The following is a 26,044-nucleotide window of genomic DNA, read 5'->3' as shown; positions in this document are numbered from 1 at the left end:
ATTACTTTCTTCACTGCTCACCACTATTACTACCTGATGAGCTAAGCATTACTGCCCCCATTTAACAGATGAGGAAACAGCCAACAGAGGTCAAGTGACTTGCCCAGAACTAAGCAGCAGAGCTGGGACTGGAGCCCAGGTTTGTCAGATGCCAGAGCCTTTGCTCTTTCTACTGCATCCCAGTTGCCCGGACCAACGTTTGGATAGCCCTTTCCGGTTCTACAAGTGCTTCAACACACATTACCTCCTTTGTTTAGTTGCTTTAATTTAGAACAAGTAAAAGCGAGTTGTTTCCAACCATCCAGAGCTTCTTTAGGAGGAAAGGAGGAGGAGGGCCAGGGAAGTACAAATGCTGGGACTGGGAACTCGGTCAAAGGCCAGTGGGGAAAAGGAAAGATGAGAGCAAAGATCAGGGGCAAGGCATCCGGTTCATGAGATGGGAGAGCGAGTGGGAATGGAAAATGGGGTGCCAAAAGGGAGCCATTACTTTGATCAATTTATTAAAATGAGACATGGTGGGATGCCTGGGTGGCTGAGTGGTTGCGCATCTGCCATTGGCTCAGGTTGTGATCCTGGGGTCCTGGGATCGAGTCCCGCATCAGGCTCCCTTCAGGGAGCCTGCTTCTCCCTCTGCCTATGTCTGCCTCTCTCTCTCTCTGTCTCTCTCATGAATAAACAAATAAAATCTTTTAAAAATAAATAAAAGGTGACCGTATCTTACCATTTGCTCCTCATCGGGGTCCCTGGTTTGGAGTCAAATGGGGAGGAGTAAAAGAGGCAGTCTTTTCAAAGTCCGCAATCATCATCTAAGAATAGACTCTGTTTTGTCCAGGCAAGATTGCGTTCACCGTTTCCTGGGCCACCAAGGAACCTCTTGTTCTCCGGAGCTCAGAGTGCTACTGATTAGTAACGGGAGCCTCAGAACTTCGGCACCCCAGAGTTTTAACAGAAGTACACACGCAGCTGTATGCATGCACGAACAGACACAGAGCCCAAATTTGCTGTAAAGTCAGAGTTATCAGCTTAAGACCTCACCAGACATGTATTTGGAACCATCTCTCTTTTTTAAAAGATTATTTATTCATGAGAGACACACAGAGAGAGGCAGAGATATAGGCAGAGGGAGAAGCAGGCTCCATGTAGGGAGCCTGACGTGGGACTTGATCCCAGGACCCTGGGATCACGCCCTGAGCCAAAGGCAGATGCTCAACCGCTGAGCCACCCACGTGCCCCTAGAGTCATCTCTTTTGTTCCTTCCTTGCCCACCCATTTACCTCTTTGTTCCCTCCACCGCTCTTGCCCTGTCCATTCTGTCTATACCCTCTACCCTTGACTCTCCTCTCTTCTGTGGCTTTCCTGTGCTCATTCAATCTTCCTCTTGTGTTGCTCTCTCTGTAATAGTCAACTTCCTTTCAAAGATTATCCTGGGCCCCTGGCCTCGCTGAACACACAAAAATTTTTATAGATAGAGTTTACATTGCCTGATTGTTTCTCCCTGGGTAGGCTTAGTTTATTTGCATAGAAGGACTGGTTTCATTTTGCAAGAGCTGGAGGGCGTGTTTTTAATTGACAGAAGGCCAAGGGAACATACTTTCTGGGATTTCCTGGGGGATGAGGTTCCTTCTTAGAATTCTGGTAGGGAGGTAAGGGCGTTTCCTAGCACTTTCTCTTCTGTAAAGCGATCCAGTCCTTGGAATGGTCAAGAATCTCAGCCCTCTCCCCAACGTGGGAGGAGCTGACAAACATTTCCCTGCCTGTCTGGGAGCTGCATTGTGATGCCTGAGATTTGTAGCTCTTCAAACCTCCCAGAGATGTAAACAGTAGCCCACTCCCAGGAAGAGAGCAGCAGAACTGTGTTGAAACTTGTTAGGAGGAGGATTCCTCTGCCAACACCCCGGCTTGGCTGCCTGTAGCCACTGCCAAAGCCTGCCCACACATTTTCATCACTCCAGAGGAAGCTTCTGCTCTCCACTAATGTGGAGTAGATACGGACCCGAATCAAGACGCATTGATTTTGCAGACCGTTCTTGGTTATCCACACAAATGGCAGTGGTGTCAATGACACGGAAAACGGGAAAAACATTTATCGTGCACTTTGACCCATATGGCACTCACAAGGTCCTGCTGGGGACAGTCCTGTTTGGGAACCAGTGAGCAGTGGTGACTTCCCTTAGCAGTGCTTTGGCCCAGTTGAGAGCAGGACTCCCCATCACAGCAAGATCAGCTTTGACCCTTGGAGGGCTACACACACCTGAATCATGTTATAAAAATGACATCAAATTCTTCCTGCGTTGTTTTGTGTGCACCCCAAGGGGGATCAATATGCTCCACCTCATCTTTCATGGTTTCTGTGCACTGCTGGGGTTTGTCCCCCCCCCATCCCCCGCAGGGCCGGCAAGAAATAAATACCTTTGGCAGTCGCACAGGAGCTCCTTAGCAAGGTTGGAATCCGAAGGAATCCTCACGACATTTACAAACCCTTTCGATTCATTGCATTTCAGTCACGGCAAGCGCAGTAGCCTGTTCAGCCTTGTCTATGTGACATTTTGTATTTTGGGTCTTATTCTTTTCTGTCTTTTTGGTTCTCCGAAACCACGTAAATGACCGATTTCAACTTTTCTCTAGGTTTGAATTTTTCAAAATAAAAAATTGGAAAATCACACAACTAATTCATATGATAATACAAAAAACAACAAACAAACAAACAAACAAACAAAAAAAAAAAACAGAGGGCTGCCCGCATGGTTTAGTCAACTAAGGGTCTGACTCTGGATATCAGCTCAGGTCTCTTTCTTTAAAGATTTCATTTATTCATGAGAGACACACACAGAGAGAGGCAGAGACACAGGCTGAAGGAGAAGCAGGCTCCCTGTGGGAAGCTCGATGCGGGACTCGATCCGGGGACCCCGGGATCATGCCCTGAGCCAAAGGCAGACGCTCAACCATTGAACCACCCAGGTGTCCCTCAGCTCATGTCTTGATTTCAGTATCATGAGTTCAAGTCCCCCGTTGGGCTCCATGCCCATTGTGGAACCTATTTAAAATAATAAATACATAAAAGAAAAGAAAGGGTCACCATTTACCTCCTGATACTACTCCCCTCCCCAGAGATAACCACAGTTGATGGTCTGTTGTCATTTACAAATACACACACACACACACACACACACACACACATAGTTGTTCAGGTCTTTGTTTTTATGTAAGTCGGGAATCATGCTATATAACATAGTGGAGGTTTTTTTTGGGTTTTGTTTTTTTAAAGATATTATTTATTTATTCACGACAGACACACACACAGAGAGAGAGGCACAGACACAGGCAGAGGGAGAAGCAGGCCTCATGCAGGGAACCCGATGTGGGACTTGATCCCAGGGCTCCAGGATCACACCCCGGGCCGAAGGCGGCGCTAAACCGCTGAGCCACCGGGGCTGCCAGTCTAGTTTTTTTAAGACTATATTTTTAATTTAAAAAAAAAATTTTTAAGACTATATTTTTTAGAGCAGTTTTAGTTTCACAGCAAAATGAAAAGGCAAGTAGAGAGATTTCCCATGCCCTCGCAGCTCCCACTCCACACATAGCCTCCCCCATTAACTACATCCCCAGCAGAGTGGTGCACTTATTGTCAACGATGAACCTCCAATGACAAGGCATTATCACCCAAAGTCCATAGTTTACCTCAGGGCTCACTCTTGGTGGTGATTCTGTGGGTTTGGACAAATGTATGACGACATGCGTCCACCATGCTGCTGTTCTACAGAGCAGCTTCACTGGCCTAACAATCCTCTGGGCCCTGCCTCTTCCTCCCTGTCCCCAGCCACAACCCCGAGCAACCCCTGATGGCTTTATTGTCACCTTAGTTTTGCCAGTGGCTCATTGTTGTTGTTATTACTTAGCGATGTCTGCTGGACAACCTTCCCTGGCACTAGACACAGGTCCACATCATGGTCCATCAATAGCTGCATGGTATTCCACAGCATGGACGTGCCAGTTTGTTTAATCATTCTCCTGAAGAGGAACGTTGATGGTGTTTCTGATTTGTGTTCTTTTACAGAACCCAACTCTGCCAGCACTGAACTGTTCTGTTGAAAACGCCCATCCCACTGTTTCTTACTATGCTCGTCCTCAAGTGGCATCGTACAATACCTACTACCATAGCCCTCCCCACCTGCCACCATATTCTGCTTATGACTTTCAGGTATGTTTTGAGAGAAAAAGAACTCTCTCTTACTCTTGCTGCTGTTCATGCTGTCTTGTTCTCTCGCTGATTATGGAACCTCCCAACTACATACAGAGTAGCCAGGCTCTAACCCTGATGGCCTTCAGCAGCCCTGGGTACCAGCGCCTAGCTTAAAGACTCTGGCAAGGCAACAAGGGAGAGATGGGGAGGGTGGGAAGGACACAGGAAACGGAGAGCTGGAAGGAAAGGGGAGAGAAGGAGCGAGGATCGAAGTGTCCCAAATTGCCTTGACCAGCACCTAGGAGAAGGCATACTCCTCTAGTACATTGGTAGGGACCCCTGTCCAACTGTGGCTTTTCCCATTCTTCTGCCACAAAAAGAGGCCTAGTCCTGCTCCTTAGCATAAGGGACTCTGGCCACACAAGGGACTGAATGAAATCTGCAATAAGGAAGAAATCCCTTGTTTTTCTCCAGACTTCCTTAACTAGGAAACAAAACAGAGAAACGTTTTTGTTTTTGTTTTGATTTTTTAATAACAGCCCTCTCCCCTTTTCTGCCTTGTGGGTCAGAAATAGAGTTACCGAATTTGTACTCTCCCCTTTTCCTTTTGAGCTGAGACTAAGCACAGAGAAACAGAACGAAGAAAGGCCCTTAATTAAAAGGGATTCATTGTGTGCCGAGCACGGGGCTAGGCACTTCAGGAAAACAAGCAAAATGGTCTTTTCAACATTTACAGTGCTCGTAAACCCTTGGCCATAGAAGAGTGGGATTACACTGAAATCTGGTTAATTGAAAAGTTGAGGACCAAAGGAAATACCTTTAAAAGGAGAAGTGCCCATAATGAATTTGCTTCTACTGACCAGGGGGACATAAAGGCATGACTGTTTGGGGGTGCTTCCAATTAGCCAGCCAGTTTACAAATACAAAGCCCTTGGGCAACCTAATTTCAGCTTTAGATTAACAAAATAATTGAACCCGGAAAACCCCATTTTGTTGAAGACAGCATACTTTTGTTCGGTTTAGATACCGCGTGCAGAGGTCTAGGACTGTATATTGCAATAGTAATATACATACTGTGAACACGGACTTGTTCGCTCTTATAAAATACAGTATCAGAACAAGGAGGTGTCCATCCAAGCTTGGGAAAAAATAATGCTAGAACTTGTTCTAAAGCCTATAGTATTGACAGATAGAACTCATTATCCAAATAGGTGCTACAGACTGGGAAACACAAATCTGTTCAAAAAGGGTGTAGATGGGATGCCTGGGTGGCTCAGCGGTTGAGCGTCTGTCTTTGGCTCAGGACATGATCCCAGGGTCCCAGGATCGAGTCCCACATCGGGCTCCCTTCATGGAGCCTGCTTCTCCCTCTGCCTGTGTCTCTGCCTCTCTCTCTCTGTGTCTTTCATGAATAAATTAATAAAATCTTTTTTAAAATAATAAAATAAATTAAAATAAATAAAAAAACAAAAATGGTGTAGATAATTTCAGCAGTGACAGAGGCAAAAGGAGTCCTTTAAGAGAATGCAGGGATGGGGCGCTTGGGTGGCTCAGTCAATTAAGCATCTTCCTTTGGCTCAGGTCATGATCCTGGGGTCCTGGGATCCAGTCCTGCATTGGGCTCCCTCCTCAGCGAGGGGTGTGCTTCTCCCTCTACACCCCCTTCATGCTCTCTCTGCCACACACTCTCAAATAAATAAAATATTTTTAAAAAGAGAGAGAGAAAATACAGGCACGTTGAAATTAACACAGGAATAAAAAGTCATCTTGGGGGCACCTGGCTGGCTCAGTCGGTGGAACACGCGACTCTTGATCTCAGGCTTGTGAGTTCAAGCCCCACATTGGGTGTAGAGCTAAAAAAAAAAAAAGTCAACCAGCCCAAGAGGCTGCCTCCATTTATTTATTTATTTATTTTAAGATTTAATTTACCAGGCAGCCCGGGTGGCTCAGCAGTTTAGCACTGCCTTCAGTCCAGGGCCTGATCCTGCAGACCTGGGGTCGAGTCCCACGTCAGGCTCCCTGAATGCAGCCTGCTTCTCCCTCTGCCTGCGTCTCTGCCTCTCTCTCTCTCTCTCTCTCTCTCTTTCTCTGTCTCACATGAATAAATAAATAAAATCTTTAAAAAAAGGATTTAACTTACCACTGAGCCACCCAGGTACCCTGCCTCCATTTAGTTTTTATCAAAGCAAAATTATGCCAGTTATATCGATTTTAGGAATTTTCACCTTATAACAAATCCGCAAAGTAGGAACAGTAATCTCCCTGGTGATGGTCCTTGCACACTCTAAGACAGGAAGCCTCTCTTGAGGGCATGGAGATGTTTCTCTGTCCATCCTTCCTCATTCAAACACTACCCCCGGGATGAAAACAAGACTGACAAAACCAGCAGTGACTCAGGCTCTTGGCTTCGGTTCAGTCACTGTTTCATCTGTGTTCCCATGTGCCAGGCACTGTGCTAGGAGCTGTGGGTGTAAAGATTGATTGCATTGAGAGATCAGTCTAGGGACTTGGGTAGGGGGTGGTCAGAGGACAGCCGTGGAGACAAAAACATCAACAGATGTTGAGTGCTGTGGAAACCCAGAAACAGAGTCCCTGTCCCAAGGAAGGCATCCAAATCTAGCTGCCTAACCGAAACCTACACTGTGGGTTTATAGCACGGACGTCAGGGGTTTGTGGAAGCCTTTACTTGTTAGTAACAGCTCCTATTCATTGAGCCCTTGCTATGCACCAAGCATGGTGCTGAGTGCTTCACATATATCATCCAATTTAATCCTTTGAGGGAAATATCTTGTCATTGCCAGTCTCTTGTCATTGGAGTCTGTCTGACTCTAGAATTGGCTTGAAGAATTTTTTGGAGAAGCTATAAATCTGAGCACAGCATAGATCTTTTCCCCAGTTAAGTTCAGGATATTTATATTTTTTACTGATTTAAATTATTGACTTCCTAACCATGACTCAGAAGGGCTCTCTAGGGAGTAAACTCTCTCCAATTAATTATTAAATTACTCCCCACTCCAGGGGCTGCTGGGACATTTCTCATCCCTCTCCCAGTTCTTTCTCTAGGTTTGAACTGTCTTTGTGTTTCCTTTTTGGAGACTTTAGAGTTGTGTGGTGTGGATTTTGAGTAATGTGGGTTTTTCAAGTTTTTCTAAGTTTTTATTTATTTATTTTAGAGAAAGAGAGCAGCACACGAGCAGGGGGAGGAACGGGGGGGCGGAGAGAGGGAGATCATCTCCAGCAGACTTCACACTGAAAGCAGAGCCCAATCTGGGGCTCGATCCTACGATCCCGAGATCAGGACCTGAGCCAAAACCAAGAATTGGATGCTCAACCGACTAACCCACCCAGGCGCCCTAAGTGATGCAGTCTTAAATTATTTGTTTCCTCCCAGAACTTAAATGGTGTGTTAGAATTGCACTTTCTTTTGTTCACACACTTTCATTCCCTTATAGTTTCATAGGAGGAAATACCAATCTTTACCCAGGAAAGCCAAGAGGATGAGGGAACACCTGCTTGTGTTCCCAGATAAATAGAAGGCAATCAGCAAAACACACACCAACTCTGAGGATAAAACCTCCAGGACTACAGACTCACCCCCCGTCACCAAAAAAGCCAGAGCTTCCTTATGATCTTCTCAGATTGGAACAGGACCCACATTACAAATGACCTTTCTAGACTTTCTTCTGAATGACTTCCCCATTCGAATCATTTCCAAATAGGACTATATATGTGACTTTGCACTTGAAGACTACTGCTCCTTTTTACCCTGAGGTTGATAGAAGGGAGAGGAAAGAAATGGATAGGGTTTTGTTTTAACCCCTCCAAGTCGTGCCCTTACTGGGTAGCTGTCCAGTTAGGAAGATTGGGAAACATTCCTTGTGGTCAGACATGAGCGAAGTCCATGAGCGAGGATGTTGTGAGTGCTGAGCTTAGAGAAACAAGAATCATGCAAACATTGGATTCCAGGGCATCTTTGCTTCACAAGCTCCCCATCCCCCCAGGCAGGAAGGATAGAAATTGAGAGGATCTTTGCTGCTCGCTAGCCTCCCCACTCACTTCTGTTGCCTCCACGTTCACTTCCCTCCCACCTGTACTTCAGTTTTAGCCAAGTAGTCCAAATTCCGTACAGTGAAAAGCATCAGTTTCTACTTCCGCTGGGAAATTCAACCCAGGGTAGTTTTAAGTAAACCTTTCCTGTCCACCTGGTGAATTGCCACGTTTAGCTTAAAACACCAGTCTCAGCCTATGCAAAATGCAAATGCCTCTGTTTATGCTGTTTACTAATGCACATGAGGGTAGATGAGGTTTCACTTTAGCCACCAAAAATGACCCACTAGAAAGTGGGCCCATTTATTTATTTCTTTAAAAAAGATTTCCCTTATTTATTCATGAGAGACGCAGAGACATAGGTAGAGGGAGAAGCAGGCTCCCTGTGGGGAGCCTGATACGGGACTGGATCCCAGGACCCCAAGATCACGACCGGAGCCGAAGGCAGATGCTCAACCACTGAGCCAGCCAGGGGTCCCAAAAGTGGGCCCATTTAATGAAAGAGTTGCTTTAGTTCTGGGTGGGGGGCGGTGTATGGCATGGGTCGCTGAGAACCTCAGAAGGCTGTGGCTGCTCCACCTCAGCTGTTTCTCTGCATTTTCCCTCACCTACCAAGTTTGTCCCTTCTTTTCTCTTTCTTGTCCTTTCTTCTCTCTCATTTCTGATCTCTCATTTTCTTCCTCTGCCTTCCTTTGATCCACTCTTCTCTCCATCACCCCTTGCTTTGCTTTCAAAAGCAAAGAAACAGAGGGGGAACGCAAAGAACCAAGAAAGCCTGGATCTTACCCTGGGGACACAGCATCTTTTGCTGTAACTTCTATCACCTGGTTGATCCCAAAGGCGTGTGGGTCAGCAATCTAGCAGAGAGGGGGCAGGTGAGGGCGACAGATGAGAGCTGTGTGTGTCCTGAGAGGGTGGTCCTCCTCTGATAGTATCATCGGCCTCCTGCACTTGTCCCCCTTCTCGCCTCAGCCTGGAAGAAGCAACTCAGGAAGCTCCAGCTGACAGGAGGCCCAGCAGTAGGCTATTTAGATGCTTTTCATGCTTTGTGGTGTGCAAGGATTCAAAGCTCTGTTCTTCTGAGCTGCCTGTCCCATTAGGAAAGTCGACTCTTAGGAACCAAAACGCACCAGGCCAGCTCCCCAGCTGCAACAAAGCCAAATCCTTCCCAAGGTGCCTGCCTGTTGCTAGGAAACTACGTGCTGGTACTGTGGGTCTTGTACCCACCCCCACCCCCTCACCCCCCCCCCACTGGCCCCAAGGGTGTGTGGACTGCAACCAGTTCGCTCCCTAGCTCTGCCAGGAGCCCTTCAGTTTTATCCTTAAGACTCCAGTATCCTCAAAGGGAAGTGAGAATCATCCCACCCCCACCCTCCGCTTGAATACTTCCCAAACTTGAAAGCAAGAAGTGAGAACCAAAGGCCGTTGTGCCACCCCCTTTTACTATCAAAGTGTACAACTGCCACCCACAGCAGTGCTGCCCACAGAAGCCTTTCAGCACCTCCGGGACAGAACTGCCTCTTGCTGTGCTGCTGGAAACTTGCGCCTCCTGTCTGTGAATAGGAGCACCTCCCGTCCGTGGCTAGGAGCACCTCACAGCAGCCTCCTGATCCTCACTATCCTGTAGTGGCACTGAGATGGGCAGACTCCCACGTCCCCAGGGCACAGAGACTCTTGACCCCACTGGGGACGTTTGTATAGTGACTAGCAAGTCTTAAGGAAGCGTATTTTCCCAGAGGGGGCTGGGAAATTGAGATTTTAGGAGGGAACCAGGCTTTGTCTCCAGTCCACTGACTCAAGCTGTTTTGTCTTTCAAGGCTCTGCAGGTTCTGTGACCCTGTCATTCCTGCACTTGGGGCGAAATAATGGAAGGAGGGGTGGAGGGAATGATGGCAGTGACATCCCTCGTAGGTCCCAACATTATGTGGACAGATATTTCAGTGTCTCGGGCAAGACCTAGAAATCTGGACGGCCCTTTCTAACGAGTGCAGGGGTGAGGACTGGGGATAAGGACACTCAGCCAAATGGTCTCAGGCTCCAGAAAGCTCATGTCAAGCCTGACTCTCGATTGCCCCAGGCCTAGAAAAATGACATGTTCTACTCAGACTCTGGCCAGCTGAACAAAGTAAAGGCATGACCTCCCCCAAACAGCACTTGATCTCTTGAGAAATATTGGTGTGGTGTTGTTGTTTTTCTTTCTAAAAGCCATATTTTAAAGATTATTTATTTATTTATTTAAGAGCATGGGCAGGGGGAGGGGCAGAGGGAGAGGGAGAAGCAGACTCCCCACTGAGTGCAGAGCCCTACAGTGGGCTCTCGATTCCAGGACCCCAAGATCATGACCTGAGTCAAAACCAAGAGTCAACACTTAACTGACTGAGTCACCTAGGGTCCTTCTTTTTCTTTTAATATATTGGTTCCTCCTAAAGCTAAGACACACCAGAAATGTGCAGTTCTCCAGCCCTGTTTATTGGCTTTATTGTGTTCACCCTTCCTGAGAGCCTAAAACTGGCCTCTGGCCTCCTGCCATCCCTGGGATCAAGTCCCACTTCGGGCTCCCTGCAGAGGAGGGTCCAGGGAGCCTGCTTTTGCCTCTGCCCTTCTCTGTCTCTCATGAATAAATAAATGAAATCTTAAAAAAATTTTTTTTCAAGAAAATAGATTTTACTTTTAAAAAACATGGCGGGGATCCCTGGGTGGCTCAGCAGTTTAGTGCCTGCCTTTGACCCAGGGCATGGTCCTGGAGTCTTGGGATCGAGTCCCACATCAGGCTCCCTGCATGGAGCCTGCTTCTCCCTCTGCCTGTGTCTCTGCCTCTGTCTCTCAGTGTCTCTCATGAATAAATAAATAAAATCTTAAAAAAATAAAAATAAAAAATAAAAAACATGCCAAGTCCATCTTACATTCTCCTGAGGTTAGGGTCACTCATTCAACATTAATTGAGCACCTAATACGTGTCAAGCACTGTTCTGAGCTCTGGGGGCTATGGCAATGAACAAAGCAAAAACAAGTCAACTCTCCTTGAGCAGGAAAATCCTTAGGGTCAAGGGTATACATGAGCCAGAGAAAGAGAAGTAGCAAATGACTCGTGATATGTCAATTCATTGTTTGTTTTTTTAAAATCTATCTCCTCTCTTTTCAAAGATCACCAAAGTTAGACAATTCAGAGTAAAATTGAATCCTCAGTGTCTCTGCAACCTGACAAATTATTCCTTGTCCTTAACATTGGTATTGTCCCCTCCAAGCCGGTGTGCCTCTCTGCCCTCCCATCTGGGGAGTGGTGGGCTACGGGGGTTGTGGGCTACAGTTATGGTGAAATAGAAATTGTCGGGCTTGGAAGAGCCTAGGTCCAAGAAAGCCCACTTCACCTCTCTGACCTTAGTTTTTGTCTTGTGTTTTGGTCTGTGAGATGAGATGACATATTCTGGTAGCAAAGCCTTTCCCAGATGTTACTGGCTTAACCTCAGATGCTCTTAAAGTCCAAAGAACCCTTCCAAAGACTAGCTGGGATGCTGTTGACATAGCTCGAGGGAGAGGTATTGGAAGCTTGGGCTGTAAACGTGGAAAAGGGAGTTGTGGATTGAAGACACAACGCAGAAGTAGGAGCAACAAGAATCGAGAACTGGATGCAGGGCTCGAGGGAACGGGGAGGAGGATTCCATGCTATCTGCATGGGAGCTGTGCAGTTGGAGTGGCTGGGAGATAGTGGGACCAACCGGCTCATGCTCCTCATGAACTTCGTGAAGTTTAGGAGCATTCTATTGTTCCAAACAGGAGCAAACTTGGTCCATGTTCATTTTTAAATAACGATGGGCCGTGGAGGAATTGCAACCCGGCCCGCCTAAACTGACATTTTGTTTTTATTACACAGCATTCCGGTGTCTTCCCATCCTCCCCTCCCTCTGGACTTTCTGATGAGCCCCAGTCGGCCTCGCCTTCGCCCAGCTACATGTGGTCCTCGAGCGCACCACCCCGCTACTCTCCGCCCTACTACCCGCCTTTTGAAAAACCACCACCTTACAGCCCCTAAAGAGGAATACCTGCTGGCTGTTGAGATTACTGTGGCTTTTGTATTTCTGCTTTAGTGGAAGTGTGTAGGGTACAAAATTTAAAGTGTGATTCTTAATGCATAAAGTTTTACGAAGGCCTGCCAAGCTAGGGAAAGATAGGGATGAAGCTTATTACTTATCGGTGCAGAGCAGGGGTGGCGAGGCTGAACCCAGCACTTCCAAGGGCAGCAGGCACTCTCTAAGCAAGACTGGGGAGCCATTCCCCCATTCCCACAAGAAGCTTGTCCCCGTTTGGACCTGCATTGTTTCCCTATGGCACCACCTCTGTATTCAGCGGCAGCGTGGTTGCCACCTCTTTCACTTTGTCCTCAGACCCTTGGCAGATTGCCACCCTAGCACCTTGGGTGAAGCACCTGGCTTATATATAGGCCCTATCTTTCCCTACCACTAAAGTCAGTCCCTAAGGAAAATTTCCCAGATGGAGCTACCCAGTGGTTCCAATACAGAGAGTTCTGGCTAAGATTTTGTTTGCTTGTGTCTGGATGTCGAAAAACGCTGCCTGTATCTTGTACTCCTTTCTTCTCTGTATTGTAAAAATGGCTGTTGTGATCATTCGGCTCAGCTTTCGTTATCAGTACCTCCCAAAGGGAAAAGTGCAATATTCCCTCGAGTCGTGGGGAACAGGATCGATTGTTTAGGATGCACTGAAATACAAAGAGCAACGTGTGAGGTTTTTTGAGTTGATCTGTTACACATCCGTAACTTAGGAGACAGTGGTGGTGCAGTATTACAAAAGACATTTGCTATGGGAGATAGAAATCTTACAGTTAAAATTCGGAATCAAAAATGCTAGATTAGGTTCCTGGGTGGTGATACGAATTGTTACTAATCTTTGTGACTATTTAATCTTCAAATATTGTGCTTCAATCCCAGCAAACCGCACGTATCCCGCACCCCACCCCAAAAGAATCATCTGTATTTTAACACCACTGCTCTTATTGGTCCTTTTTTTTGTTGAGACCAATCATGACAGTGTTCAAGATTATCAAAGTGTTGCAATGCCGCTTTAAGTCTGCAAAACCTCAAAAGTAGCTAACTTGACAAATCTTAAGTGTTACCGTAGATTTAAAAATCCATCTGGCACATTGTGATAGGTGTTTGTTCGGTTCTTTTATTTATGCATAGCTTTAAACCATCCACCTGACGAATTTAACACTTTGGCACCCATGCCTTCACTTCAGAATGAACACTTTCACTGCGATCTTATGTTAACCTGAGAAATGATTGATTTAAAGGAAGACTGATAATCCTACACTAGTATAATGTAAAAAATACAGGGGCTACAGGAGGGTACCTAATTTGACAGTTCTGCAAACACACAGAACACATACTGGAAATTTTTCCGGCCAATTTCGCTACCTCCCGACTTGATGGAGTAGAGGTAGCAGGCAAATGCTGGTGCTCCCATCTACCTTGTAGACACCCAGCCATCAAGAATTATCAAGGCACAACAAGTGCACTCATTGTTCACAGTAAATGTCTGCAAAGCATTCAGTTTAACTTCCAGCATCATGAATGATGCCTCATCCAGAGTTCAAATCGGACAAACTACAATCTCTTTGTGTCATATAAAATTAACTCTTATTTTCTACAGTTCTGAGCATATTACATTCTATTGGATTTCAAAAAGGGACTAATAACCAATTGACTTACTATACAAATACCAACTTGTAATACTCGATGAAATTTTTTTTGCCATTTACACTGTACCTTTTGCTTTAGTGAACATATAGGAGTATTTAATTTTTTAAAAGGCACCATTACACAGTATATCCTACATTTATCACATTTCTTAAAATGTTAAGACTCTGACTCATTTCTATGTATTTTTCTTACTTTACAAAATAACTTGAAACAGAATAGATTTTGTAACACTTAGTTTGAGCAGCTTCTTTTTTTATTACATTGAATTATATAAAGTGCATGTTACCTTAGAAAAATTAATATTTGCTGCTTTACTCTTTTGCAAAACATTTGCTGTAATGAAGGAATTTGTATTTCCAATATGTACCTTGACTGCATTTTGTAATATTTACTGCTTTATTCCTAATTCTGCTTTACAGTATTGAACTGGGCATGAAACATTAAAATATTAATCCAGAACCTGTATAAACTGGATGTTGCTTAAAATCTGTATCACTGCCATGTTGGAAACCCAGACTGCTTTTGTGATGTTTCAAATTAATAAAACTATCGTCCTCCTTATCCATGTATGTGCATCTTCATGGAACCTACAGAAGTATTACAGACATCCTGAAGTAACGGACAGAAAAGCCCACCCACTTTTGACTATGAGCTCAAGGTACAATGGGGATGCAATTAACCAACATATAAAACCTGTCAGAAGATAGAAGAGGGACAGTAAAGTATCCTCCAAAGTAGGAAGGCATTTTGAGACCCAACAAGGAAGCAAGCGAAGCAAGCCATTCCATGCCACTCCACGTGGCTTACAGTTTTACTCAGGATAACTTATTGTTGGGGGGGGGGGTGGTGACGGGGGAATGGAGCAGACCACAATCCAGGCACTACACCGCTATTCTCCACAAAGTCCGGACCTTAAAAAAAAAAAAGTCTGGACCTTAATCCACAGATTTTATAGAGCATTGTGGTGAAGTCAAAGTGTAGTTATCTAAAGTGTTGCCATCTGTATACCAGAGGGGAGGGGAAGAAATTGTTAACTCTAGTATAGTTGTTTAAACAACTTTAGGAAAGATCAAAACAAGCCTCCTTGTGTCCGGTCAGGGTATATGTTAACCTCCAAGCAGCCTGGAACATGTAGCCCCAAGGGAGGTCATTGCACAGACATGAACAAGATGGAGAGCCAAAGATGGAGTATCATTAGCACTCCTACAAAACTAGTAGGAAATTTCATTTTCTTGTCATCAGAAATAGCCCCAGTCTCCTACCACAAAAACTGAAAAACAACACAATAGTGAAGTCTGTGTAATTTCTTTTTTTTTTTTTTTTAAAGTAAGCTCTATGGCCAATGTGGGGCCTAAACTCACCGGCATGCTCTACCAACTGAGCCAGCCAGGTGCTCCAGGTATAATTTCTGAAAGATAATCTTATAAAAAATACACTCGAAAATCAGAATTATAACATTTTATTTTTGCCATAAGAAGCTCTACGAACTAATACCAGGTAAATGGTTAATGAAAAGTAGAACTTAAAGTCATATGACAGGAAAGATTGTACAAGTATGAACATTACAGTATTGGGTGGAAATGAACAAGGTTTCGTATGATTGACAGAGGCGAGGAAGCCAGTGCTATTGAATTCACATTGGATCCTTCAGAATACGCATGCCTTGACAATACAAAATACCTTGACCATTTTTAACCATTTATCTTTTTGGTACAATGGAAAAGAGACAACACGGATTCCTCATAGTAGTTGCATGTGGGGGATCAGTACTACCGAGATAATGATCATTTAAGATATATTTTAAAGTAAATTTTGCAAGATTGCTATGGCATTTTAAGATCTTTGCCTAGTTTAGCATTTTCACTTTCTGTCATCTCTTTCAACAAATTGCTATTTCAAACAGTTCCAATCCAGAAGGTTTACAGGTAATTTAGCACAGGAGCAAATTTGCAGCCAACTTGAAAGAAAAAAAGAAGGAATTTAATAGCTAGAAAGCTAAGTATGAAATAGGAAAACACCACGGTAAGTTTTAAACAGAATCTTGCTACAGATTTCCAACCCAATAAACAGTGGGAGTGAATGGTTTCAGCCCCAAAGGAGTAGTTCACAAGAATTCTGAACTTTGGATATAGAAACTTCTGAAAAAACTGAAGACCCTGACATACATGCAAGGAAGAGTCTTCTGGCAAAAATACAAGTTAATATTCCAGTTTTCCTTCTCCCAAAAAACTCTAGAAGATATCTTCATTGGGCACAGAGTTTAAGTTTTATACTCAGAATTTGCACAGCAGCAGCAAATAATTACATCCATATTATTCAGAATGGAGAGTTTTCTATTACAGACTCAATTCCTGGTTTGTCAAAATAGCCTGGTAGAAACTCTCAGGTTTTATTATGATCAACTAATTTCCCTAGCAATTAAGTTTGAAAGGTCTGGAAGCTCTGCTGGCCATCAGTATCACCCACACTTGCAGAAGTCCTTATGTCTAACTGGTGAGACAGCATTAATGAAACTCGAATAAATTTCCACTGAAAATATTTGAGTGCACCTTATAGTCAAAGAGTAATGTTGTTACTATCTACCCAGAAAGGAAACCGATATTGTGATTCCAGAGATCAGAGTCTTAAGTTATAAGGTAACTTAAACTTTTCCAAGGATTAGTTCACAAAATGGTTTGAATGTCCAGACTCACAGAACAGAAAACAGACAGATGCACATCATTCTAGCCCTCGGTAAGCCGAAGATTGGGATATTTTTCCTCCTTCTCATATTATTGCAAATACTGAGGCCTGATAACCTCACCTACCAACTGAAACACTGAAACCGTTATCTTCAAATCTAGCTTACCGTCAGAAGAATGATGTATACATGAGAAAATGTGATTAAAGCTTTAAGTTCAAAGTCAAGAAATAGACTATTCTTAAAAATACACAGAGAAAGAAAACATGTTGAATTAAGAAATATTTAAGCAAGGTTACAAAGGACTAGCAACTATGCACAACAATCTTTTTCAGTATCTATTAATTTTTTTTCCTTTGCAAAAAGTAATTTACAGAAGTTCAACACATTAATCCTGTTATAAAGGCTAGGCTATATATTTGTTCCAACCTGCTTCCTTTTAGTATTAGCACTTGAAGGAGTTTTGACTTTATTTTCGAAGTGTTTAAATAGGTGTCCTTTTAAAAGGAAGAAAGGTACACTTATTGTTCTCAAGATAAACAGGAATCGACAAGCCTATATAATATTTCCATATATAGTTTCTGATTGCTATAATATTGCAGCACTTTGCAGATGGAATGGAACTTACTTTAGAAGGGGTAAAAACATAAAACGTCTTGTGAAAGGAAAATACTAGATCACGGATTCAACTATTTCAAATGAAAACTTTTCCTATTAGAAATTCTAAGTAATATGAACATTTAAAAATATATACCAGTAGCCTCCCACCTAAAATATGTAGGAGTCTCATTTATGGAATCTATCATTTATAAAGATTTATACATAATGAAAGATTTATTTGGTGGCTTTCAGATTCAAACTTTGAAATTTCTCAAGGGAATATTTTTAACCATACAAACAAAAAAGGAACTCTCCATTCACTTCCACTCTCTATCGTAAGAACACAGAATTCAAAACAAACACAACAGAACTTTTCCTCTCCTCCTGTCTGCAATACAGAGATTTGTTTTCTATTAACATGTTTGCCCACAGAGACCACACTGCAAAGGTATATATACAGTAGTCCAGCCACCAATGTCTTTTCCAGACGATGGCAATAAAAGCAAAACTTAACTCTAATTAGCCAAAACTCTTTCTTCAGATGAGACACTTGTCTGCACGGCCATTTTCATGGCAGGAGGGAGGCAGGAGGTTGCTATCCATTTGGACTAGCAGAATACACAATCAAGCAGAGACTTATTCTGAAATTTTCCAGAACAACTTTAGAAGTTCTTGTTTACTTTTTATGCCACATCCAAAACACAACACACATTTATAGTCTCAATATTAAGATAATTGAGAATTTAGCAGTAAAGTGCTAACATGGAAGGGGAAAGTTATAAACTAGGGTATGCTAATAACTCCAGTTATTTTCAAAGAACATTCAGACTGCTTCAAATTCTATTCAGGAAACTATCTCTCCAAGCTTCTTTTCTCTTTGCCTCTTTAAAACGAGCTGAAAGCTAACTATATAAACAGATACTCGTGGGGGGAGGGGGACTTTTCAATCTCTACTCAAAACTTTCAGAATAATTTTCTTCTAAAAATTATCAACAAATAATCCAACTAGACTGCCTTCAGATGACACAGCAGATCAAAGGAACTCATTTTCACCTTGTTTTACAGGTCTTTTGAAACCCCTGCCCCTGAACGCAAACCAAACTTTCTGAGATTTCAAAGTTCAATAAGATTCTGGTATTATAAATTCAAACTCAGTACTGCCATCTGTTACATTCTGTTTAAAAATTGAATCATTTTCCTGCTGAATAAAAATATCTTCCCAGGTCATTGGCTTGTTCTGAGGAGTAGATGTGGTCCCTACTGCAGGTTCTTTTCCAGCATCAACCTTATACCCAATAGCATCATCCTTCATTACAGGCATAGCGCCTGACCTATCAGAAAGATATGCATATTGTCTAATCTGTAAAGACCTGCATGGATGTAAACGGTAAAGCTTTGAGTCTCCAGAAGGATCTTGACTATGAACTGATTTTATGTGTGAAGACATAAACTGATAGTTGATGAAAGATTTGCCACAGGCCAAACACTGGTACCTTCGCTCCCCTGTGTGATGAATTTCATGTTTTGTGCGATATTCTGCAAGAGGAAATACCTTCTCACAGTAACGGCAAGGATACTTCTTCTCCCAAGAATGTATGTTAAAATGTCTCCGCAAGCTTGTCAGACAGACATATGACCTTTTGCACACAATACAGATATAATAGACCCTCCCATCTACTATTAACTCATAGTGATCGTCATGTTTTACTTTCATACGCTTGTTTGCAGGCTCACCACTAGATGTTTTTGGTATCTCATTCTCAAGTCTGGCCTCCCCTTCGTCAGGGTCATCCTTGACAGGGATCACTATGTCATAAGTATCTTCACCGATATTTGCATAAACCTTGCAACCCGTCGACAAGCCTTCAATCTCAGTAGCTGTATCTAAAGTAATGATCTTCTGACCCTCCATTAGATGTTTTGATCCTAAGCCTGCATCATTAGTGTTTCTAGTAATTATATCTGAAATTTTTAGAGAATTGGAAAGTGGTTCTTGCAGAAGTGTAGGAATCTGCATCTTCTGTACCAACGATCCATCAAAAGTGGCATTTTGGGGGATATCGGCCTGGGGGACCAAAGATGTATTACTGACCGCCGAATCTGGACTGGAGCTAATAGTGTCATCATCATCATCTATAATTTCCTCCTCCTCCTCTTCATTGGCCTTGTTTCCCGTTAAAACAGCACTGTTTGGTGTCTGCTGATTCTGCACAAGCAAATTGATTGAAGGAGACATATGATTTGGAAGTGAGGAAGTAACATTTGGTGGTGTAGTAAGTGGTGTCTGATTTAGCAAAATAATGTTGGGAGTCAGATGTGTCGGGGCTGAAGATACCAGCAATTTTTCACTTCCTTGCGTCTGGCTCAGAGTTGCCTGATTCACAGAAGTAGGAAGTTTCTGAGTAGGTGTGAGATTTGGCAAAGGGGGAGAGTTATTACTAGTACAAGGTGCAACATCTGAAATGGCAACGGAACCCGGGCTAGGCTGGACCTGAGCCACTGCATTGGTACTCGGCAAAGTATCCTTTGCAGGCAGAATTTCAGAGCAGAAAATGACGTCATCGTCATCATCATCTGAATCGGTAACAATAATCTTTTTTGTCTCGTAATCTTCAGCAGATAAGGAAAAAGACTCTGTTATAATAGGCATTATAGTGGCCCCGTTATCTTGGGCTTCATCTTTTGATTTTTGTATTTCAAGGTTCTTGTCACTAGAACCAGGAGGTAAGGTTTCTGCATTACCGTCCTGAGATGTACCTGAGATGCTTTTAACCTGTGACAATGGGACACCAAGCTCTGCTATAAATTTAACCCCTAACAGCTGCCCCGATTTAATCAACTCATCAAGTAAATCTGATCTAACACGAACAATTTTAGAACTATAGATATAATTGAGAATTTCAGCAAAGATCTCTGCTCTTATAAAGCTCAGTTCAACAACTTGCCCGGCAACTGAGAAGAGCTGATGGAAGTAAGTACTAGAAGCTGAAAGAATATTCCTGTGGGCCCGGAATTTTCGGTCTTCCACGATAACGGTAACATCACAGAAGAGTCCATGGCCACGTTGCTCATTCAAGGAGTTCAGTAGACTGCCAGAGTACTGAATGTCTGTAGCAGAAATCAGTTTTCTACTCTCCATGCCTGTAAGAGAAAGGGAGGAGGAAGGAGTAGAAGATTAGAAAAAAGAAAACCAAGAAGTACTCTATCATTCAGAATGTAAGCTGCGGCAACATTAAATAGTGTATTCAAGTTTTAACTGAAGTTTGGCATAACTTTTTTGGCTTGTATGTCAATTGTTCATACAGGCTGGTTTTTGGACCATGCATCAAATCTCATGACTTCCCCCTGAGAAGAGACAAGCGAGTTTTTAATTGATCTACAGATTTGAACGGTAATCTCTTCCTCTGAATCTCAGATACATGCGTCACCACTGAGCAGTTTTTTTAAGATTAGAATTAATTTTCTTAGTTCCACTTTTGGGTTCTGTCCTCAAGAAGACTTGAGAGTTCAGTTTTAACGGTCTTAAAACTTTAAGAAAACTCTTCATCATGAACACACAGAAGTTATTTCACCTGTAAATGAATGATTTCAGTTCAGAAAAGCTTGCTGTGTGCAATATCTATCCTATACTCTTCCTAAATTTTATCTGGTCTTTAAAAATACATTCAGGGGATCCCTGGGTGGCTCAGCAGTTTGGCGCCTGCCTTTGGCCCAGGGCGCGATCCTGGAGTCCCGGGATCGAGTCCCGCATCTGGCTCCCGGCGTGAAGCCTGCTTCTCCCTTCTCCTGTGTCTCTGCCTCTCTCATTCTCTATGTCTATCATAAATAAATAAATCTTAAAAAAAAGAACATCTTTAAAAATACATTCAAAAGCTACTCCCTGCAGCCAATGACTGAATTAGTGTTTATAAACGCTGCCAATTATTACCTTTAGACTGTCAGTTTTCTTTCTTATTTAAATTGGGGTGCCTCATCTAGATAAACTCTGAAACACCTTTTTTACCCTCTCCCCTTTCATCATCTCCTTGCCCCTTCCCCTCACCTCTCTACTCTTACAATCTCCAGAGGTGAAATGTTAGAGTGCCAAGCGAAGTCAACAGATGGTACTGTGAAAAAAAATAAGACAAAGGAAAGGTCACCATTTCTTAATGCTTATTTGCACGAAAACACGAAACATTTCAATTTGTTGGTAAAGAATTAAGTAAAGAATTATGTGCACTGGTAGCAGAACTTTTTTATACCAGATGTGTTAGTGAAAATGAAAACATAAACTTATTGGAAGAGAACAGACAATTACTCTAGAAAAAGGGATGGGGATGTCAGTAAAGAGCAATGCAGTGTACCACCCCCAGAACATTCTATTTTTGGAAGTCACAGAATATATTCCCAGTAACAAGGCCGCTGAGTTGTTGAAAATATATACATATATTAAATATATACTTAATTTTTATATATCTAATTTTTATATTTTTTTACATATATATGAACAACTAGCTGATAAGTACTTTAAGTAGAGAAACACTTTAATTGCCAACATTCTTTCCCTTTAAAGTTACCAAAATAGTGGCACTGTCGTCACAGTGCTTAAGTTATATACACGTGGAAGGTGGGGCGTCTCAAGCATCTTCGAAATTTTCAAAACTGCAGCTTAAAAACAAAAAAGTAGGCAAAAAGTCTAGAAATGACGATTTGAAACATCCGTTAGAAGGCGTTGCTCGTTTAACAGTACCAAGGAATTCCAGGTTACCACCAAGGCATTCATCAGAAAGGGTGACCTTTGGACGGCGAGCCAGCAACCAGGGCTTCCGAAATACGGGGATTTCGACAGAAGTCGCTTTTAAGTAGGTAGATAGGTTTTTTTTTTTTTTAATGCAATTTTTGTCGTTTGCAAATGGACTCTCGGAACGGGGTAATGCAATAAAACGGACGCGTCCAGGTGACACTGGGAATTGGTTTCATTTTGTTGAGATTCCTCCCGCGTCTCCCCGTCAGGGTGGGCCCAGGAACGCCACGAAGCGCTCTGCACCCACCCCCGAGACCTGCGCCCTGCCTACGGAAAAGCCATTCCGCATCCCTGTGAGACAAACCCTTGACTGAGGGCAGGTGAAGGTGGAAAAGAGAGAAACGCCATCCGCGACCGAAGCGAACCGACACGCGGCTCCCTGCGGCAGCTGAACCCCATCTTCCTTACTCCACCCCCTCTTCCCCATTTGCACCCAGCCGGCTGCAGCCGAGGGCTTTTTTTTTTTCACCCCAATTCACGCGAAAAGGCAGCTTCCTGCAAATCCAGATGGAGGTACGAACGACACGGCGAGGGCGGGGGTCCTCGGGCAAGCCGGGGAAAGTAGAAGGTGGCGAACGGGAGGGTGGGGTGCTGGGAGGGGATGAGGCCAAGCAGGCGGCATTGTTGTGCCCTGGGAAGGGGACGGGAGGGGAGGATGGGCCGGGCAGAAAAGCTCTAAATCAAAGTAGGGGCTACGAGGAGAAAAGGAGGCACAAAAAGGCAGGCGGAGGGCTAGGAAAAAGCCAAGTGGGTCCCCGCGGTGGGCTCCCCACGCGCCGGGCCTACCCGGGGCACCGGCTGCCCCTCGGCCCCTGACGGCGGAGGGGACCGCGGCGCGGCCCTCCGGGCTCGTCCCCTCCTTCGCTCCCGGGCCCACACAAAGGAAGGGCCGGAGGAGCGGAGCCTCCGACTCCGCCGCTTCCTGGTTCAAGTGAGGAGAATGCAAACGCAGGCGCGGCCCAGCGACGGAGGCAGCGGGCGCGCTCCCTCGCCCCTCCCGGCGCAGGGCCGGGTCCTCACCTGCTTCCCGGCGCCGCCGCTTCTCCTCGTCGGGCCGCGCGGACGGGTGGGAGCCCTCCAACAACCAGAAGCCAGACTCCGCGGCGATTCGGCTCCTTCTTTAAACGTCGCTCCAGTCTTGGTCGACGTCGACGCGGCTGCCGCCACCGCTGCTACAGCTGCCCCGCGCCGCCGACAGAGGGCACAGCACGGGGACGCAGCGCTGAAGTCGAAGGCGCCCTCCTCCTCCGAGCGCAGTTCGGGTCTTTCCGGAAGGGCCCGAGCTCCTAGCCGCCCCCGTTTCGGCGCCCTGCTCTGCCTTCGGCTCCTTCCGCAGGGGGCGGAGAGAGACTGGGAAGCTCTGGGAGCCTTTCGGCCCTTTCCGGAGGGCGAAAGGGTGGGAAAAAGGGAAGGGAAAGATGGGGTGATGCGGTCCGTCGCAGGCGGCGGGGACGGGAGGGAAGCGAGTCGCCTTCACCGAAATTGGGCGCAAGCTGCTAGGGCGGAAAAACTTTTCGAGACCATATGAGTTTCACTACTTTTGCAAGTTTGAAACTGCCCGATTAGCCCGGATCTTAGACGATGAGCCACCTTGAAATATAACCGGAATAAATATAATCGGGTCGAACTGATCGACTCTGGATGATTCAAGTTAGACGATGACAAGTTAAACGACATTACAGAAACTATTTTTAAGAAATAAATCTAGGACACTAGACAGTTTTCTTAATTGAATACTAGGCGATGCGGTACTATCTTCATTCCTTCGCTTCGACCAGCGTTTACTGACCACGTGTCTGAGCTATACCAAATCTCCGGCTAGGTGCCGTGGAACACAAAAAAGAGTAAACCAGGGTCTCTCCCTTCCCAAAGAGCTCATTAGATGGGTACACAAATGTCGACCAAAGTGTTTTTGTGCAAGGCGTAGAACACAGAGAAGGAAAGCGCAAACTAAATGTCCCCATTTGAGCTGTATCCTGAAACAGGAATAAATGAACACTTGCACTGTTGATTTATTATTTTTACTTTTTACGTAACATTTCCTCCCCAGGGGGTTTTAGCATCTGACACATAGTCGGTGTTCAATAATTGTTTAATGAATGAATAAATGAGTGAGCCGTGGTAATTTTTTAAAACCCTCTGCTAATACACTTCTGCCTGAGTACCATGATAAATGAAGCAACAGAATGGGTGTTTGGAGAGCAAAATCTCTCCCTTCGGGCGGGTTATTTATCGCATCCAACTACGGAGCCAAAATATTAGCTTTTTTTCGTCAACAATTAAGGCCATCCACTACCTTCATTTTCTTAAAAAAAAAAAAAAAGTATAGGATAATATTGCATCCATTCCCCCAAACGTTAATTTGCATCTGTTTACCTTTCAGCCAGAATCCCTGTGCTTCCTTCCTACAAAAATCTTGCTGAAAATGTCCGTCAGGATATTCCAGAATGAAAAAATCACTATATCTAATGTCCTTCAACCTGAAATCAGACAAGAATGTCACCATCGAACCATTCCTAATCTATTTTACATTCTCCTCGATAAAGTAAAGCCACATAGAAAAATACCACAGTGATTGTATTTTCACATGGAAATAAGAAATACACACGAAATTTCTCAGGCTCTGCAAGATTTCGTATTGTGAGAAAACAATGTGAGAACTATTGCATTATTGGGGTTTTTTCAATTAGGACTTAAAAGTATGAGTTTCATTGTTTGATATAAAGACATTTCCAGCAACCCGGGTGGCTCAGCAGTTGAGCATCTGCCTTGGGCTCAGGGCGTGATCCTGGAGTCCTGGGATCCAGTCCCACATCCGGCTCCCTGCATGGAGCCTGCTTCTCCCTCTGCCTGTGTCTCTGCCTTTCTCTCTGTGTGTCTCTCATGAATAAATATATAAAATCTTTAAAGAATAAAAGACATTTCACAGGAGACAGGAGTACACTGTTATAAAAGAAACTAAAGCAGATAGTAGTATTATCCTGGAACTGAGAACTTAAAACGAGTTAGCAGATTTAACCAAACGAGTTAGCAGATTAATGACCGTTTTCCTGAGTCAACCTCGTGCAAAATTTAGGAGGAAAAAAATGTTTTTAGAAACCAGGATGAAGTACTGCTTGAAAATTTAGGATCTATTTACCTTTCAGTAGCTTAGTTGGCTAAAACTAAAATGAGACATATCTTTGAAATACGGATCACAGTGGCAGTAGCTGCATGCTTGATATCAAAGGTTTGTTGATTACCTCTTAGTAAACTGGAAGATGCAATACCATTTCTTTTGTGCCAGCATTGCCAGCACCAGGGTCACCAAGAGAATTGCCTTGCCTTTTTTCTTTTCCTGAAAGGGCTTTATTTATTTTTAAAATTTATTTTTATTTTCTAGGCTTTATTTTTTTATGATTTTATTTATTTATTCATGAGAGACACAGAGAGACAGGCAGAGGGAAGAGCAGGCCCCCTGGGGGCAGCAGCCTCATGTGGGACTTGATCCCAGGACTCCAAAGGCAGACTCTTTGAGTCACCCAGATGCCCAGAATCAGTTAGGTTTTAGAACCCTACTGTCAGTGTTTGCTTGACTTGTTTGAACCAATGAATTCCTTGAGGGCAGCAACTGTCCTCCTCTGTGTTAAAGTGCCAAGATTCTTGTGAGTGCTTAATATATATTCAATTGATGATGATAAAATTTTTTTAACATGACATTCAGGGGTACCTGGCTGGCTCAATGGTTGAGTGTCTGCCTTTGGCTCAGGTAATAGTCTTGGGATCCTGGGATCGAGTCCTGCATTGGGCTCCCCACAGGGAGTCTGCTTCCCCCTCTGCCTATGTCTCTGCCTCTCTCTGTGTGTCTCTCATGAATAAATAAAATCTTTTAAAAAACCCAAAATCTTAAAAAAAATCCTGACACAATAAAAATCCATGTGTTCATATGTTCACTAAATACCTATCATTTAATACCTATTCTGTGCCTGGCAATGTTGTAGGCAGTGTGGGTACAGTCAAAAAGATGAACTCCCAGTCTTCATGAAACTTAGATTTTAATG

The 26,044-nt window shown here is 44.0% G+C and overlaps 2 protein-coding genes across 5 annotated transcripts in view; one reads left to right on the top strand and one right to left on the bottom strand.

Moving 5' to 3' along the window:
• The window catches only part of TMEM255A (transmembrane protein 255A), a 52,086-nt gene extending 37,584 nt beyond the window's left edge, over positions 1–14,502 (top strand). For both annotated transcript variants that reach the window (XM_038588207.1, XM_038588208.1), the window contains 2 exons: positions 4,055–4,198; positions 12,099–14,502. In XM_038588207.1, the coding sequence (XP_038444135.1) occupies positions 4,055–4,198; positions 12,099–12,257 (303 nt within the window). In that variant the 3' untranslated portion in view covers positions 12,258–14,502. The remainder of the gene's footprint in view (positions 1–4,054; positions 4,199–12,098) is intronic.
• Positions 14,503–15,384: 882 nt separating this feature from the next.
• ZBTB33 (zinc finger and BTB domain containing 33) lies at positions 15,385–23,282 on the bottom strand. 3 transcript variants are annotated; one of them, XM_038588205.1, is made up of 3 exons: positions 23,025–23,282; positions 21,264–21,327; positions 15,385–20,362 (listed from the first exon to the last, which is right to left on the bottom strand). In XM_038588205.1, exon 3 carries the CDS (start codon positions 20,358–20,360, stop codon positions 18,342–18,344), a length of 2,019 nt encoding a protein of 672 aa, XP_038444133.1. In that variant the 5' UTR covers positions 20,361–20,362; positions 21,264–21,327; positions 23,025–23,282; the 3' UTR covers positions 15,385–18,341. The 3 variants fall into 3 exon arrangements, with proteins under 3 accessions (XP_038444133.1, XP_038444134.1, XP_038444132.1); XM_038588206.1 differs by lacking the exon at positions 23,025–23,282 and adding an exon at positions 22,791–22,871; XM_038588204.1 differs by lacking the exon at positions 21,264–21,327 and having other exon boundaries at positions 23,025–23,281.
• Positions 23,283–26,044: the final 2,762 nt, after the last annotated feature.

The sequence above is a fragment of the Canis lupus genome, chromosome X, assembly GCF_011100685.1.
Source record: "Canis lupus familiaris isolate Mischka breed German Shepherd chromosome X, alternate assembly UU_Cfam_GSD_1.0, whole genome shotgun sequence".
Classification (NCBI taxonomy): Eukaryota; Metazoa; Chordata; class Mammalia; order Carnivora; family Canidae; genus Canis; species Canis lupus.
The sequence above is the reverse complement of the archived record's forward strand: the minus strand, read 5'-3'. Positions and strand labels throughout refer to the sequence as shown.